This window comes from Rhodamnia argentea, chromosome 9, assembly GCF_020921035.1.
Source record: "Rhodamnia argentea isolate NSW1041297 chromosome 9, ASM2092103v1, whole genome shotgun sequence".
Taxonomy (NCBI): Eukaryota; Viridiplantae; Streptophyta; class Magnoliopsida; order Myrtales; family Myrtaceae; genus Rhodamnia; species Rhodamnia argentea.
The window spans coordinates 14634994-14652352 of NC_063158.1; the positions used below are offsets into that span (position 1 = coordinate 14634994).

Below are 17359 nucleotides of genomic sequence, written 5' to 3' on the forward strand. Positions count from 1 at the left end.
GTTCTTGCAAAAAAAAAAAAAAAAATACTTATCACATATTTGTATTCAATCAACTTATAATGCTTAAGCGCATTTGTTAACGTGAACCTCGTTAGTAAGCCAAATCCATGTTCGCTAGGTATTTTTTTTGGTCAGATTGGGATAATAATTTATTTTTTATACTCTTTTTTTTTTTTGTCAGAATTTTTTTATACTCTTTTTTCTTTAATAGATCATAATCATAAAGGGTCGAAGTAATTACGGTGAATTAATGCCTCATGGGTCCAGTACTGAGACTGATTTTCTTGACGCTCCACATTGAGCATTGACGTGGGATGCCAACTCAAGGGTCGGCCCGGCCCATAAGCTCGAGCCCAAGTCCAAGCTATGTTGTTCTCTACGCCCAATTACGGCTCAGCCCGGCCCTTTTCCTTCGATTTTCCTCGGTTCTTCTCCACCATCGGGGTCCTTCTCCACTTTCCCAACCCTATTTATTCTCTCTCTTCTCCACTTGATCAAGTGACGGTTTACAATTCAAAAGAATGCAAAAAAACACAAGCCTTGACATTGGGATGTTCAATTTTGTGTATTTTTGGCTTCAACTAGTTTTGAGTTACAGATGCTGTCTCTCTCCACATGGCTGCCGACATAGAATAAGTAGATCTTCCTAGGATACGAATTCTAGAGTTATCTGAATTTCTTTCATGTCCTTATATTAGAGTACGTTCTCAATTTGAAAATTGTTGAGATTCGATTATTGGCGTAATAAGGTGGATTCATATGATAAATTTTAGGTTATGATTCTAAGAATAAAAATGTTGATCCTTATACGATAAGTTATGATCATTGCTGTGATAAATTATAATATCTCGATAGTAAGTTGTGATTTTGAGAATTGCGCGATGATAGGTCATTATTTTCCCGATATAAATGGACAATCTTATATTGCAAATATTAATCCGTTGCTCTATGATTTTTCGTATGATAAGGATCGATCTTAGAAATTATAAGCTTAAATTTCCATATTATATTTAGAATACTTGCGGTTTAAAGTCGGAGTAATAGGTATGATCTTCATAATAGTAGGTTGTGGACTTTTGAAGAGTAGGTTATGATCTTACTTTAAAAAGTTTTGCGGAACTTGTAAATATAGTCCATTTCAGCGGTAGTTTTCTTTAAAATGATAATGCAAGCCGAGTACTCAAGTCATTGATTTGAGAACTTATAGGTTCTCAGTGAGGATCCATCGAGTTCGGGACTTGAGATCCATTTAATTTAGTGAAAACTAGATAAGTTCTTTATTTTGGTGATCTAGAGATTTGTAAGTAATTTGTCTTCGGACCGAAGAGCATTGCTATGATTGGGGGAGTTGAAAGGCGATAATCGTGCGAAATAAGAGGATTGAACAACCCGCCCGAGTTCCCGTTTTTCAATCCCGTGATGGAAGGAACCCTTGACTTCGGTTCAATCGCAAAAGGACAAACAATCCCCGCGAGAATAATTAAAGACGTACCGGCATGTCGGATTTGTCAACCGGGTGCACATATCGTGCTTGCTTTTTTTCCTTTAATCTCACGTTCTATGAAAGTATACACGACACTCGACAAAAACAATCGGGTGAAGAAAAAAATAAGTCAGTTAGTATGATCTCTGATCATCCTATCGAGGGTTCGTTTGTTTTGCGAAAGCTGAATAATTTAAATAATATTTTTTTTAAAAAAAATGATCATCTTGTATCGCTTACAAAAATGAATATTAAAAAAAAAAAAAATTGTTAACGAAAAAATTTAATTATTGATTGTTGTCGATAATGAAAGTATTTTTCATTCATTAACTATTTCAAGAGTACAAACTATCATCTTTAAGAAAATATTTTTCAAATTATTCGTTTTTCGCGAAACAAACGGATGTGAATCAAATCGAAATGGCATCTAATCTTGATCCGGTCCGAATGTTCTCTCAGACAAGATGGGATCCAGAGGGGAGACAGAGAGACCCCCTTATAGTCAATGCAATAACTAAGATTTAAAGATGGCCACCAAAATAGGGTAACAGAAGTAAAAGCACCTTTACCAATTCCACGTACCGCTCAATTGATGTAAGAAGTCATGCCCAATGTCCTTTGCCTCAGAGCCTATTTATCACGTATATCAATTTGAAATTTTTTATGGTATTAACCCTTTAATTTTTGTGAAAATAGTTTGGAAATAAATATTTTGTTAAAGTTACTTTAGTTGATTATTTTATAAGTGTTTCCGATGCATTACTTGTTCAAGAAGGACGCGGAAAGCCCCTAAGAATGGGTTGTACCATTAAGCATTTGATTTGGCGCTGGACATCGCTTGCTCAAACACATCCTCACCGGTCGAAACTCGAAAGTATAAAGGCATGCTATGGAATCTCACTGGATATATAAGGACAATGCAACAATGCGTGTATTCATGGAGAATAGTCGAATCAAAAGGCGGCGCAAAAAAAAAAAAAAACAGGAAAAAGGTAGGATCCGTTAAATTAACGAGTCATGTCACGTACTCCAAGAAGTTTTGCTGTATGTTCGTTTTGCGATCATTCTTAAAAAAGAATGAACGAAGAATGTTTTCATCTTTGATGAAAATATTTAGACATATAAATTGTTGTCGATAATGAGAATACTTTTTATCGAATAATAATTTTAAGCTATACAGGTGATACTTTTAACTCTCGAAATAATTAGATACTAAGTGACATGACAATTTCCTAATCGGTATTTAAAGAAGTTCTATTCATGGGTCTCGTTTTGCTGCATAAATAATTAGTGGTCACACTGGCAAGTTAGATTGTTAATGAAATAAGATAATTTAACATTTAATATATATATTTTTAATTCAGATAAATGTTCATGAATTTAAGCAAAGAACATTTAATTAAATTAAAAAATATATATAATATCATCGTAGCGTCATTGGTGGACACGCTCCATAGTACAGTACAGGCTAAACTCCAAGACTCCATTTATAACTGGGGAGAGAGAGCGACAGAGGGGAGAGATGGCGTCCTCCAGAGGAAGAATGTCCGCCCTTCTCAGTCTCTGCTGCCTCTTCTCCACCGATTTTACTCAATCGGAAGCGAGAGAATTGCGGCCCTCCGATCACGGCCTGCAGTACCAAGATCCGCCGCCTGCCGGAGCGAAGCCGGCCCCGGAGATGGCGTCCTTCTTCGGGGCCTCGCCGCCGTCGCCTCCCTCTTCTAATTCTTCCGCGTCGTCCCCGGGGATGGCGCTCCCGAACGCGATGAACTCGAGCAATGACCCGTGGTGGCGAGGAGGAGGATATGGCGGCGGCGGTGGGGAAGGAGGAAGAGGGAGGAGAGATCGGGTGAGAGGCGCGCTCTTGGTGGCGAGCATCGTTTGCGGAATCACCGGCATCGTTCTGCTGTTAGCTTCCGGGCTGTTTTTTCTCTTCAAGTTTCGAAAGGAGGGGTCTGATGCCACGGCGGCAGCGGCAGCGGCAGCGGCAGCTCCACCTCCTCCTGCACTCCGGCCGCCGCTTCTGCTTCCGCCACCGCGGGCGTCCAGAGGGTCGGGAGATTATAAAAAGTGAACCGGTTCGCGGACATCATTACCGTTAATGTAGTGTTGTAGTTGATTCTTGCCAAAAGCCATGTAAATTATGTGAAGAACATCGCAAAATTATTCATTACTCCAAAGAAAACCCAATGTTGCCATCATAATGCATGTCGCTTTCTTCTGGACTTTCCTGTCTCCGTCTTATTTATTTATTTATTTTAAATTTTCGGGTTTAGGTTTATCCGTATACAAAAAAGCCTTTGAATCAAAAAGCTTCTTAGTTAAGATAGCGTGGGGATTAGCACGACACAGGTCCAATTTTCCACATCCTCGATTGCGATAAATTTTATTTTCGTACCCACCGGATTAATAACTCACGTCCTATCTGGCGATCGAAGTCGATGCAGCCTATGAAATCAAGTGTACAATAACAATGATCACATGAATCTCTCGTGAATTTCGCAACGCAAGACTCGTGCTTAATGAACTCGATCTGGTCAACTTGGAATTTATAATTAATCGAATTTCGTTGTTCCATAACTCTTTGTAAGTTAAAATTCGTGTTTGTACCTTTACGTAATGAGGCAGTTTTCCGTTAGTGAAATCCATATGTCGCCCGCTCGACTATGTCCGGTCAATTTCAAGGTATGACGTGGTCCGCACTCCTCATGTTGCAAAAGTAAACACCCCTATTTACGTAAGCCTACGTGGACTGCAATGAGCTAAGATTGAACCCACCGGGGACTCTCATGAAGTAATTCATACGGAATTCCACGTGTCATCATTCTCTGCAGTGATCACGTTTTTCTTCACCGCGTTGTGGTGAAGTGATCTTCAACGAGTGAGCAAACTCTTTTTTGTAAGTGGTGTTAAATTCATTCGGAAAATTGTTTAAAAAGTGCTAAATTCATTGCACTTCTATTAATTCAGTCCTAAATATTTTATTTTTGCCAATTAAGTCAAGGATAAGCTAGCCACTCTCGTCAGCCATAAGTAATGGGAAAAAATGTGAAAGAAAAAAGATAAGAAAGATAAAAAAAAATCAAAAAATTATTAAAAAAATATCTACTTCAGAGTCGGGCTTGTCACATAGGACAGCTAGAGTCCACGTTAGAGATTTTGGTCGGCAATAATTGAGCTGGTACAAGTGCAAAAAAAGGTTGAGGATTCAATTTAAAAAGATTTTGTATTAATAATATTTCAGAAGTAGAAATTTTCAACCATTATCAAACGAACTTCTGTTTCGAGAACAGAAATTTAATGTCGTTATCAAACGAGTTTTTTTTGTTCAAAAACACATCCAGAAACTAGAAATAGAAAAATCTATTTCTAACCGGAAATTGATTACAGAAATAGAATGGTTATCATGCGTGTGCGTAATCTTTTATTGATTCTAGTGGCCTGACACTGCCGCCGCCTTTTAGTACTGGAAGAAAACTGATTCTTTGAAGGCAAGTCCTAGTATTCGGGATCGGACATCAAAGAGGAAGGCAGGGTCCAATTGACGAGTAACTTTTACATATATTAATAAGATGTCACTATAATTTATCAAACGATATGATGATATTCTATTGGGTGTTTCAGGAAGTTCAATTCATGAGTCCAACCTTGTCTCAATATCCAATAAAAACCCGCCACATTACTAAGCAAGTTATAATATAAAATTTCTTAATACATCTGCTATGGTCCCATTGGACTTTTTATGTCACGAAGCGAGTCGACCGCCGAAGCTACTGGTCCTGGAACTGGAATCCAAAAATGCAATAGATCTATGAGGTGTGCCTTCTTGATGTTCTTGTGTTCTCTTGGGCGTAAAAGATTGAAATTCTCCTGGCTGTCTTGTGGCCAAAAGCATCTTGTTCTTCTCTCGACTTTAACTTTTTACTCCAAGCCCTACGGGGTGTAACGCAATCGACGGTGCTATTTTGACCCCATTCATGTGACGCGAGTTGAAATTCTCCGACTCAGGATGCATCCTCAACTTAGTCGGAGCTAGAGGTAAGGGTTCTCCTAGCACCACGTGAAAGATTTATCAATAAGCCAAGAAGGCAGGCTTTCTCCTCACGGTCAATCAAAAAAACATTACTCCGTGAAATCACTACAGTAAAAAAGAAATAAAAGCAACAGTCAACTCTTGTTTTTAGCGTGATTAAAAACTTAAAGACTAAATTTAACATTAGATTGTTTGCAAAATGAGATGATTTAGCAATAGATCTTTTTTATTGTAGTAAAATCTAATGCTCATCACTTTATGCAAAGAACAGTGTCATCTTATCCTCACAGGTCGACACGCTCCGAAGTCCAAGACAGACTAAACTCCAAGACTCCATATATTATTTTTGAGAGAGAGAGAGGGAGGGAGATGGCGTCCTCCAGAGGAGTATCCGCCTTTCTCACTCTGGTCGTCCTCTTCTCCACCGGTGTTACTCAATCGGAAGCGAGAGAATTGCGACCCTCGGATCACGGGCTGCAATACCGGGATCCGCCGCCGGCCGGAGTGAAGCTGCCCCCGGAGATGGGCTCCTACTTCGGGGCGTCGCCGCCGTCGCCTTCCTCTTCTAATTTGCCGTTGTCATCTCCGGCAATGGCGCTCCCGGATGCAATGAATTCGAGCAATGACCCTTGGTGGCAAGGAGCAGGATACGGCGGTGGGGAAGGAGGAAGAGGGAGGAGAGGTCACGTGAGAGGCGCTCTCTTGATAGCGAGCATCGTGTGCGGAATCACCGGCATCGCTCTGTTGTTCGCTTCTGGACTGGTTTTTCTCTTCAATTTCCGAAAGGAGAGATCCCAGCCGGCGGCGGCGGCAGCTCCACCTCCTCCTCCGCTCTGGCCACCGCTGCCGCTTCCTCCGCTAGTGGCATCCGGACGGGCGGAAGATTATAAAAAGTGAACCGGTTCACGGTCATCATTATTAGTATTGTAGTTCATTCTTGCTAAACGCCATGTCAATTATGTGAAGTAATATCACAAAATTATTCATTACTACAAAGAACAAGCCATGTTGCAATGATAACGCCTGTCCCTTTCTTCTGGACTTTGGTCTTCTCTCACTTAGTTTTTGTTTTTAAATTATAGTTTTCGGGGCTAGGTTTAGCTGTATACAAATGTCCATGAATTAGAAATTTTCTCCATTAGAATTGAGGGGATCAGTATCACGAAACAGGTTCGATTTTCCACCTCCACGAACGTGATGAATTTCATTTTCATCTCCACCGAATTATAAACCCACGTCCTGTTTGGCAATTGAAGTCGATGCAGCATTACATTGATCCTAAATTGAGTTTATACAAGTCGATCTCGTCATAGCCATTGATCACGAGGGCCCCTATGGACTCCATAGTGCGAGATTCCGGCTTCATGAACTCGATCCGATAAACTTGCAATTTATATCTTAGGCTCTGTTCGTTTCACGAAAATTGTAATGTTTTTAGAAAAAGTTTTCTAGGAAAATAATTTCTTGAAAAATGACAATATTTTTTGATATTTGATCGAAATATAAAAAGAAAATTATTTTCCTCGACAATGGCCGATGACCCGCCACAAGCGCAGGCCGGCAAAGCTCAAGCTCACCCATTGAGGCATGGCCTCACAAGTATCCAGTGAGGCGAGCATCTTTGGATCCGGCGAGCTCGAGCTTGCCCGGCAAGGCTTGGCCTTGAACTCGCCCGGTGAGGCATGGCCTCGAGCTCGTCCGGTGAAGCTCGGCCTCGCTAGTATCTAGTGAGGCCGAGCCTCGGCATGGCCCGGCAACCGGCGAGGTAGAAGTGAAAATGAGAACAAAAAACAAAAGAAAAATACAAAAATAAAGAAATAATTCAAAAAATTGAAATCTTTTTCACCTGAGATAAAATTATAAGATTGAAATCATTTTTGAGATGAGATCTAAATACCATAATATATTTTCAGTCACATATCATTACACAAAGAAAAATTAACTATTTTCCTGAAAAATGATTTTTCGAAAAGCATTTTTGTTTAGAATAAAATTTTTCGTTGAAATAAATACACTCTTTATCAGACTCCCTTGCTCGAAACTCTTTGTAATTTGAAGTCTTGCTGGTACCAATGGGACGTCGACCTTAATCAGCTTGGCTAACCACCGCGGAAACAAAGCATTTGGCATTTTCTTGGTGTTGCCAAGTTCAAACGAAGTCGCGTTTTTGTTTCTAATTGACACTCTGTCAAATTGTGCATTTCTTCAAAGGGCGAAGAAGTAGGGAGATGAAAAGTTGCTGCCACTGCCATGTGACCGGTACCACATGGGCTAGTTTGAAGGGGACTTATTCACAAGCTTCGGTCGAGCTAAAAGTTTTCATTTCACATCTCATGAAAAACCGTTTTCGCTCCGCGTAACTCTATATCTCTCTAGGGATATTTTAGTGATAGGTTCTATCGGAACTAAACGATTCTATTTACTATAGTATCATGTGATAAACTCCTATGTTCATTTTATTATAGTATTTCTGAACAAGTTTCTAGAGCTTCTAACTATGATGAATGTGCTAACTATTGATACGATGCCGAAAATAGACTGGGTCTCCTTTTTTAATATGAATTAAAAACATTCATCATTCGGATGTGAATGAGTCGAATTGCTTATCCTTCGATTTATTAATAAACTATATCTCCGGAGATTGTAAAAGATGTTCCACTCAGAATGTTCTTGTTAGTATAGAAAATATTTGGGTTTCTGTTTCTACCTCCAACCGGATCAAGCACTTGTCCTCCTCCTCCTCCTTCTTCTTCATCTTCTTCTTCAATCTCTACCTCGTTTGGCATGAGATGCTCGCATTTTGACCTTCAATATTGGCTGCTGCCGCAATTTACACCGCCCATGCCACTGCTAAAGGGGCTAAGCCATGCAGTAAAATCTATGAGCGATTAATCGGTTGTAGTGACCAATTAATCACCGGCTGGTTCGCCAACTTGCTCAACATACTCAACGACTCGGAGGTCGTGACGAACCAAGATTCGGTGATCTATAGTGCCTCCTCGATTCAAACAGCATAATATGAATGAGTCTCATGATCCATCTGATGATCCATTTGGTTTCTTTTTTTCCGAAACTTATGATCCACCTGCTGTATCACAGCTATTAGAGTCTCCAGAGACGAAAGGAAGTCTTGACAGAACGGAGAATCATGTCCCATAGAAAATGAAGGCGGGCTTGACAATAGTAGGAGCGACGATGACGCATGGATGAAGCTCAATAACCTTCCCGGTGGTGGCATGGGAGGTCGTAGGATTGGTAAAATTCTTTTTTATATCAAATATTGTTCGGTTGTATGGAGTGGACTGCGACCGGGATATTGTGTATCTTGCTCTAGAGCGTTGTACTTGCAGCTTAGATGATTTAATTCGACTCCAATCCATGGCCGGAGGAAGGAGAAGACCCAAAACAAAAAAGAAAAAGAAAGAAAAAAAAGAGAAAAAAAAATATTAAAATATTATTAAAATTTTCACATCAACGCCGACGAGCAAAGTTTGTCGGAATGGACTTAATTAACACAAATTCAAAAGGTTCAAGACTGAATTGGCAGAAAAAAAAATATTTAGGATTGAACATGCACAAATGCAAAAAATCTAGGACTGAATTTGCAAAAGTACAATAAGTTTAAGATTTTTTTTTACAATTTTCTCCTTGAAAATGAGTAGCAGTGATAATTTTTTAGATCCAATGGAGCGTTCATGATGAATATTCACAGTTTCATTTGATCAATTCTTTTTGTTTTTTGGATGATGGAAGGTCCTAAATCATTTCTTGTAAGTCGCAGCCTAGTATAGAAAAAAAATTGCAATTCCTATGATGCAATTGGGGTTTATCGACCAAAAAAATCAATTTAGATAGTCCTTTGTGGCTTCGATGACGACTAGATCAATGCATAATTGCCTGCAAGAGAAGTTCCTATCAAGATTCATTATGAATCTTTGGGTACCTATCATGAAATTTATGGGCACTATCTAATGGTAAGAAGTGTAAAAAAAGAAACTATTTGTATATATATATTTAAACAACTGTCAGTCATATTTCTCTTTTTCGAGGACATTGGATGGACAGCGAATCCCTTGAATCATTGCTGGAAGATGGAGGCGATGGTCAATGGACGATGTGGCTGCTATCCACAAAAAATACAGAGCTTAATTGTCAGGACCTATTCATGGATATAGTCATGTGCTTCCGAAAGGAGTTGACAGAGACCCCACGGGTATATTCTCCAACACTCTTTGGCGTCCACGGGCCTAAAAGTACAGAGCCTGCAGGAGAAAGAAAAGATAAACATTTAACACTTTTCCTTCTCTCTACCTTTATTCCTTAGGATAGAACTGTTCATCACAAAAGAGCTAGCACATGCTGGCGGTGAAATATGATGCTGTTGATTTAGCGCACTCATTCTCAACCAGAAATATCCTCTATCTACAGCACTAGCACAAGAGAGGAATGAAGATTTGATCCCCAAGACCCCACCCCTTTCCAAATACCTGAACAAATCTTCAGGGTCTGATTACAAGTGGTAAACATATGGGATGGCCAGTTAATAAGCAATTGCAAGACAAAAATAAGGAACAGCCTTTCTTCAAAAGGGAGATGATTTAATCTTCGAAATTTCTCAGCAGTCATGGCACCATGCTCCATAGATTTTCTTTTCTAACGAAAGCTGCATACTGAAGTTACCAGACTCCATCCATAGCGCTGACTACTCTCTCGATCAGTTCACTCCTAGTCTCCCTAGCAGCTTAGCCACAATTGGTTCCATTGCCATGACAGATTAAAAAAAAAATGGATATGTTTAGATATGTTTCATACTTATTGTCAATACCAACTAGCATAAAAAGTCGTATACATTTTTCATGATGAATCGTGTCAGTAAAGTTTTACAGGAATTCTTGAACCCAGGAGTGAAAAATAGCAAGGTCTTCATTACCCAAAATAGAATAGCCAACTAAATAATGAAACATGTTATATTAATGAACAAGCACAAACGGTGTCAGTCGTTCATTGGGAACTTGCCACTGACATACCTACTTCACAAAAATCTAAAGAAGCTCACAATAAATTTCAGAAATTCATCATAGGAGGAAGGCTAAAGGCACTCAAATGAGGTGAGACTGGACTTCAATGTAGTAAATTTGTACGTAAATCCATCTTGGAAGGAAAAAAGCTGATCTCGAAGTGCAACTGGCCCATGGACTTTAAAAAGTAGAAAGACTTTATGGGGGTTAAAGCCATACTTGGGCAAGCTCAAAGCAATATTGGAAATATCATTTAGTCTTTCTCAAGGAAAGATGACTTCATACCAGTGATTCATTAAACACAATTAGGAGCAACACATTACAAGACATGATAGATGGCGAAGTAAAAAGCTACAAACACAGCGATGTAGCTATCCACAAGTTATACCTGCATTCTCAATAAAGTTCTCCCACTTATCAGCATCCTTTACATTGATGATCAGATGCTCAGGGGCACACAAATTTGAGAAGGAAACCGCCTACAGATACATACGTAGTTCTGTTAATATCACTAGCAAGAGAATCTTGCATGAATTTGTGTATATATAAAAGCATGAAAATAGAAGGTACGCACATCTGAGATTGAACAAGAAAACATAAATGACTCCAACTAAACTCCCACATGGGAATGAAGTTGCGAAGCAACATATGAGAATTTTTTGCAGAGAGGAAGTGAAAACTCCCTACGATAAGCCAAAAGCTATCTGTTTTGGACTTTAAAGAACTATAAATAGGTCTAGCCATCACACAGGATGTGTAATGTTTCACGCAATGTCATGAAGGACCCAAATGTCCATACTTTATTTCTTCCACTATTAGGTGATACAAGTAGACTATTCTCATATTCAGCAAAACATCCGACTTAGATTAGAGCATGGAAATCAAAGAATCCCAAAGTTCAGGTCTCAAATTCTTCTGTGCAAAGATAAAGCGTAAGATAAAATGTAAGACATTCTGAACAGTGAGAAGTCAGTGGCGTAACCTCAACCATATCACAAGCAAACACAAATAAGCTCTGGCTCAGAGCTTCTAAAGCAATCTCTCCCCTAGGAACACTCCCTGACTGCTTGATTATTTCTTCCTCAATAACCTTTCTGTCCACTCCATCCCCAGCTATAACAAGAACAACTTGATGGTCAGGACCAAGTTCAGCCTGACAATGACGATACTGTGTCAACGAATTAGACAATATGAATAGGCAAAATAACAGATAAAAACCATGTGTCATGCGTGGGCAATGATCTCAGGATTTTAATGTCAGTAGATGATGGATGCAAGTAATCTACAAAACATGGACTTATTTTAGAAAGATTGAACATCAAGTCAATGATTAAACAGAACAAGAATACTTCATCCGCCACTGATTGCAAGAACTTGAACTTATAAATCCAAATAACACCCTAACAAAAGTATATCCGACTATAAAAGGAAAAAACAGACACTCGCAAGTTGATTTTTGGGTATGCCTTGCTTCCTTTCTGACAAAAACGACCAGATCAGATGTAAATTGAGAGTGGAAGTACTATCTCGGTACTCCCAAATGCCCATGGAGACTGAAATAGTATTGCAGGCTGGAATTTTGGTGGACCAATTCTAAAAAGTTGATGAAGGTTTATAAAAAAGGATCTAATTGATGGTATTTAAATAGAATAAAAGAGTTTTGGAAAGGAACAGTAAAAATTCTCAGGCATCACATCCAAAGCTTCTTAAGCATCACACTAATGGGTCTACCACATTCAAATTTTGAACTATTGCTGCAAAGACCTAGGTTTTACCACATCATAGCAATTCAGCCCAGTCCACAAATTAGACAGCTGTATTTATCTCAGGAAACGAGCAGAGACGTATACTTAAACAAAGGACAAGAGCAACGCGGACTACTTATCCATAAGGCAGTTTGTACCACAACTTCATACATTTGTACAAACATCAAAGAAAGCAACGAAACTCTCTGGTATCTTAAGACGCCCAGTACTAGGAAGAGGAATCCATTAAAGAAACTAGGTAGAGTGCTCTGTTCTTGCATTATAAGATTTGGGAGAGTATAATTGGCTGATTGATAAGACTAAGGGAAAGCAGCCTCTGCCCTCTCACTTCAGCAAGTTCAATCTTGTAATTGCCATAGAGATGAAACAGGAAAGGTAAGCACTTTATAAGAAAAAACTAGAAGTGTGACTGAACCATGTTTGATGCATTACAAGATGTCCAATAGTCAGAAGGGTGGTCCTTCTATTTCTTCTGTTTTTTTCCTGGATGAAAAGAAGCATGGAACTACAGAACAATGATAGTATCACATTGTGTCACCATTGAGATAGACTCCCCAACATAAACAGATTGTGGAGGCATCCTTTTCATATCCTACACAGTGCTCGAGGTTCCAAATGAAGATGCTCACAGCAATAAAGAAAGCTGAAAGTAACCTTCAGAACTTTTAACCTATAAGAAACAACTACTCAGTCCGCCAAAGAACTTCATTGCACAAATTCAGGCGCCAGATATTATGCTAAACACTGTATTTGAAGCCCATTACTCAGCCTACATCTAGAATAGAGCCATCACATTCTTCACAGATTTGACGTCTTAAAAATCCATAAGAAAGAACTGTTATTTAAACAATGCACCTTAAATTCATAGAGATCAAATGATCGCGATAATTCGTGATAAAGCTACATGGAAGAAGCAAGGAAACAAGCCGATCATATAAACACAACCGTGCCTGTGGCACGACAGATTAGAATCGAGAAAGTGCAGATGGCAATAGAAAGTATCCTCCAAACAATAAGCATGGGCAAGACATCTCTTCCTCCTGTCCTCTGCGTAAGCATTTTGATCTTTACCCTCCTTTCCTGGATGGATCCTGCTAGGCGAGCCGTTTAAACCACTTTGCTAAATCAGTTCAATACAAGATGTGCTTTGTATTCCATAAGGATTTAACTCCTCTCCTTGCCAATTCTCATTCTCTTGAGAGAACTTTTCATAGCAGATCATTTTCTTCCAAGAAGCAATATGAAACTCACTTGCCTATCAGTTACTACCCAATAGTAAAAGTCTTAAGCTACATGCGACGGGATCATCTACTTCTTCTGTAACATCTAAAAACATGATCAAAAGTGAGACAAACTACAACTTACTCAATTCTTTTCTTCTTGTTTATTTGCTCTTCTACAAGTAGTAAATCTATAGAGGAACAAACACAAACCTATTCGATTTCTGAAATAAAGATTACAAGTCTCCTCCACCCCATTTCTAAAGAAGAAGGCAAGGCAAACTCATCGTACCAATGCAGATGTCAACATAATATATCCCAGCAGATGTCTACATGATATATCCCAAGACAATGATTTAGAATCTGTTGAATACAAATCAAACGCAACACCATTTGCAGAAGTTGTTTTATTCAATGGACATATGAAATCACTTCACAAAGTAAAAGCACCTGGGATAGCAGATCAGCTGCTATGTGGACTGGACTAGCATACTTGTCTGCAATGACAAGAACTTCCGAACGACCCACAGGCATGTCAATGGAAACCATGGCTTCACTGTTCTGTTAAGGAGATGCGATTACACAAGAGGTGTTAATTGGTAAAATGAATTCAGCAAACGGTATCTGGCTCCAGCCATTTATTTGTGGAAAGGACTGAAAATAGTGCTCATCTGTACTTGGAGAATCATTTTTGCAGCGGTGACATACTGATTTCCGGGACCAAATATCTTCTCAACCTACCAAAAGTAAAAGCAAACCAATAGTTAATCATTAGATTCCCAGATGACATTTTTTTTCATAATGACTGAACAACAGGGAACAAGTTTTAACTCTGAATGCAATTGAAGTACAGAGCATAATTTTAATTGATACTGTTCAACCCCACCCACCTTTTCCCCCTTCTTATTGTTCTTCCTTATCTGAATACTCAAAAGCACACAGGTATCCTTAGAAAAATTCTACCAAGTCATAAACTCATCGGTAGCAAAGGTCAAGCAGTCCACCTAAACGCATCCACATATATTTGTAACCAAAAATCCAATCACCAATTCACATAACTGGATCCCTTAGGAGGCCTGGTTATACCTCTTCCAAGCAACTGAAGAAATAACAAATTCAATGGAATTCTCGTATTCACACACTTTGCTAATTTCCTCTCTTTTCATGGCCTTAAGCTACAACACTAATCAGGATTTTCACTGATTCCAATAACTATATGGCCGCAGTTGCAATCCTAAGCATTTGTTGGAGAAAAGATTCAGGCGTTTCTCTAAAATGTTCTGATGACAAAGGATTTCATTGATACCAATTAAAAGTACCTTCGGGCAGGATTCAGTTCCCCATGCCATTGCAGCTATAGCCTGCATGGCAGAAAAATACCACAGATTAAGAAAACTTAACCATGCTAAAGAAACAGATAAAAACAAAATATTAGTCAGTGTCATGTTTCACACCTGTGCTCCTCCAGCTTTAAGGATGTGAGTCACCCCAGCTTTCTTGGCACAGTATAGTACTTCCTTCGAGCAATGAAAAATAGAAAAGTGTAATCAGGTTCATATTGCTTAGCACCTAGACAAAACATGTTTTTGGAGGGAAATTTACCTTGCAGATGCAACCATCCTGTCTTGGGGAGGTTGCAAGAACAACAGTCCTACACCCAGCAATCTGTGCAGGCTGAAGAATGCAACAAACCAGATGTCACGTAATTCCAATCTTTGGTATAGGGAAATCAAATTATTTGTTGAATATTTGGCAAAAAATAACAGAAGAGGCAACTTTCATCCACTGACAACTGAAAGCATAAGAGCTGTTGATGGTAGAACTGCAGCACCTCCAGGAACATAGAGGCCCACGGAGGCAATGCTCCTGGCCACCCTTTTACATAAAACACCCTAAAGGATGATAATATCCAAGAGCCAAAATGAGACTACGAAATTGCAAAGGAGAAATCAGACAACATATCTTCTTACTTTCATATTCTCGATGCTCAATTCAGGAGATTTTTGAGCCAAATGAAAGGCATGTATATTATCATAGGCCACATCAAACGCTTCTCTTACTTTTGCATCAAGCTGCAAAATTGGCAAATGTTAGGTCAGGATTTTATATCCCTAAATCTGATGAGATCAAAGACAGGCGCTGGCCAACAAAGACGAGCATCTGAAAAGCACGTGCTATCTTAAGAGTCACACCTCTGGGTCTGGAAGGTCGGACACATTCTCAACTATCTTCTCCAGCTCAACTTTCGCAAATCTGGCAGTGTACCTATGAAAGCAAATAAGCTGGACATTTCAACATCATCACAAAGTCCTTCTAGCATCATAAAGCCTGCATTTTTTCCAGAGAATGATAAACGGAATTTCAAAGATCATCATCTTAAACAAGAAATCAGAGAGAACAGATACTCTTTGACTGCGGCATCGCCTCTCCGGTGGACGTCATCGACTATCGGCTTGACCTGAAAGAGAAAAAAGTCAGCAATACAACTAGTGCTGCGGTCAAACTATAATAGATGAAAATAATTGAGAATAGCCTCAAAAACTGACCAGGCTAGAGATTTTCGAGAATTCAATACGCGGCCGGGCCTTTAGACTATTGACCTCGGCAGGAGTAAGCTCCGACAACCTGTGCCACTTCATTGAACAACGTATGCTCGATCCTATTAAAACATTAAAGTACATTAACTGACTATCCAACCTGGATGAACTAAGCGGGACTAAGTAGAGATGTTTCGAACAGTCGAAGATGAATAAGTAGCGAACCGCTGAATACCCAAAAATGAACCAATTAACGCAGAAGGATTAAAAAAACTCGAATTACTTGGAAAAGCACCGGCAATGGAGCAAGTTTGCCTCCGATGCTTGATAACCGGCGAAAAGAACGCTTGAAAAGAGCTGCTCCGGTAACTGTGGAGAAGTTTTCTGTCCATTACCACCTTCAATCAGCGATGTGCTCCGCTCTTCTCTAGACAGTTATGATGCTCATGGCCATCATCATCATCTCCATTCCCATGCATTCTGCATTCCCCCCCCCTCTCTCTCTCTCCTCTTTTCTCTCTCTCTCTCTCTCTCGTTTTTCCTTCCCTCCTTTATTTTTGTGGGAAAGAGATGAAAAAGAGCTTTCTTTTTCTTACGCTCTTTTTATTTATTTTTCTCTCTTTTTGTGCCTTTCTGTTTTTTTTTAAGAGGGTGAGGAAAGCAGCAGCTACCTATGATCCCTTGGGCCTCAACCTTTGGCAAAATGCTTGGGGGGTTTTGGTCTTTGCAAGTATGGAAAAGACTTCGCTCTCTATGAAAAACTTCTTTTTTTTTTTTTTTATATGTGTTGGGGTTTGGGTAAACAAGTCTTGGATTCTTTGACATGAATTGTCTAAAGTAAAGACCGAGTGGTAAACTAGTCAAGATAACTTGAGAACTGCTTTGACTCGATTCGCATATTGTTCAAGTCCGAGCCGATCGGATCTCCAGATTCAGGCAGCTTAATTTTGTGCTCTCCGGATTCGGGCAGCTTAATTTTGAGCTTTAAACTCGAAAGTACTTTGCTAAAGTAGCTAAGAGTCTTATCGAGTTGTATTTACTTGAACAGCATTCTCCACGATATTTTGCATCTTATGAACTCAAGTTTAACTCAAGCTTTAAATAGAGCTTGACCTCAGCACGCGTCACGTGAGTTGCATCAGGTTGGGTTAGTGATCCCATTAAAAATTGTCAATTGATAAATAGTTTCCTGGTTAAAAAAAAAAATGCAATCACTTTTTCATTTTTCTTTCTTTTTGTTTGACAATTACCTGATCGAAAGACAAGTCCCTCCCTTAAAAGTTAGTTTTAGACCCTAACGCA

The 17359-nt window shown here is 39.3% G+C and overlaps 2 protein-coding genes across 3 annotated transcripts; one reads left to right on the forward strand and one right to left on the reverse strand.

The window, feature by feature from the left end:
* The first annotated feature begins 2923 nt into the window (after positions 1-2923).
* Positions 2924-6528, forward strand: LOC115756665 (zinc finger protein 219-like). 2 transcript variants are annotated; one of them, XM_048285588.1, is made up of 2 exons: positions 2924-3443; positions 6315-6528. In XM_048285588.1, the coding sequence occupies exons 1-2, from the start codon at positions 3006-3008 to the stop codon at positions 6411-6413; spliced, it is 537 nt and encodes a 178-aa protein (XP_048141545.1). In that variant the 5' UTR covers positions 2924-3005; the 3' UTR covers positions 6414-6528. The 2 variants fall into 2 exon arrangements, with proteins under 2 accessions (XP_048141545.1, XP_030552384.1); XM_030696524.2 differs by having other exon boundaries at positions 2924-3368; positions 6240-6528.
* Positions 6529-9668: 3140 nt separating this feature from the next.
* On the reverse strand, positions 9669-16274 carry LOC115756685 (histidinol dehydrogenase, chloroplastic-like). The gene is made up of 13 exons (XM_048284778.1): positions 16067-16274; positions 15926-15978; positions 15713-15785; positions 15491-15592; positions 15311-15412; positions 15123-15194; positions 14975-15037; positions 14840-14881; positions 14198-14257; positions 13971-14081; positions 11517-11687; positions 10923-11013; positions 9669-9778 (listed from the first exon to the last, which is right to left on the reverse strand). The coding sequence occupies exons 1-13, from the start codon at positions 16199-16201 to the stop codon at positions 9669-9671; spliced, it is 1185 nt and encodes a 394-aa protein (XP_048140735.1). The 5' UTR covers positions 16202-16274.
* Between the last annotated feature and the right edge of the window lie 1085 nt (positions 16275-17359).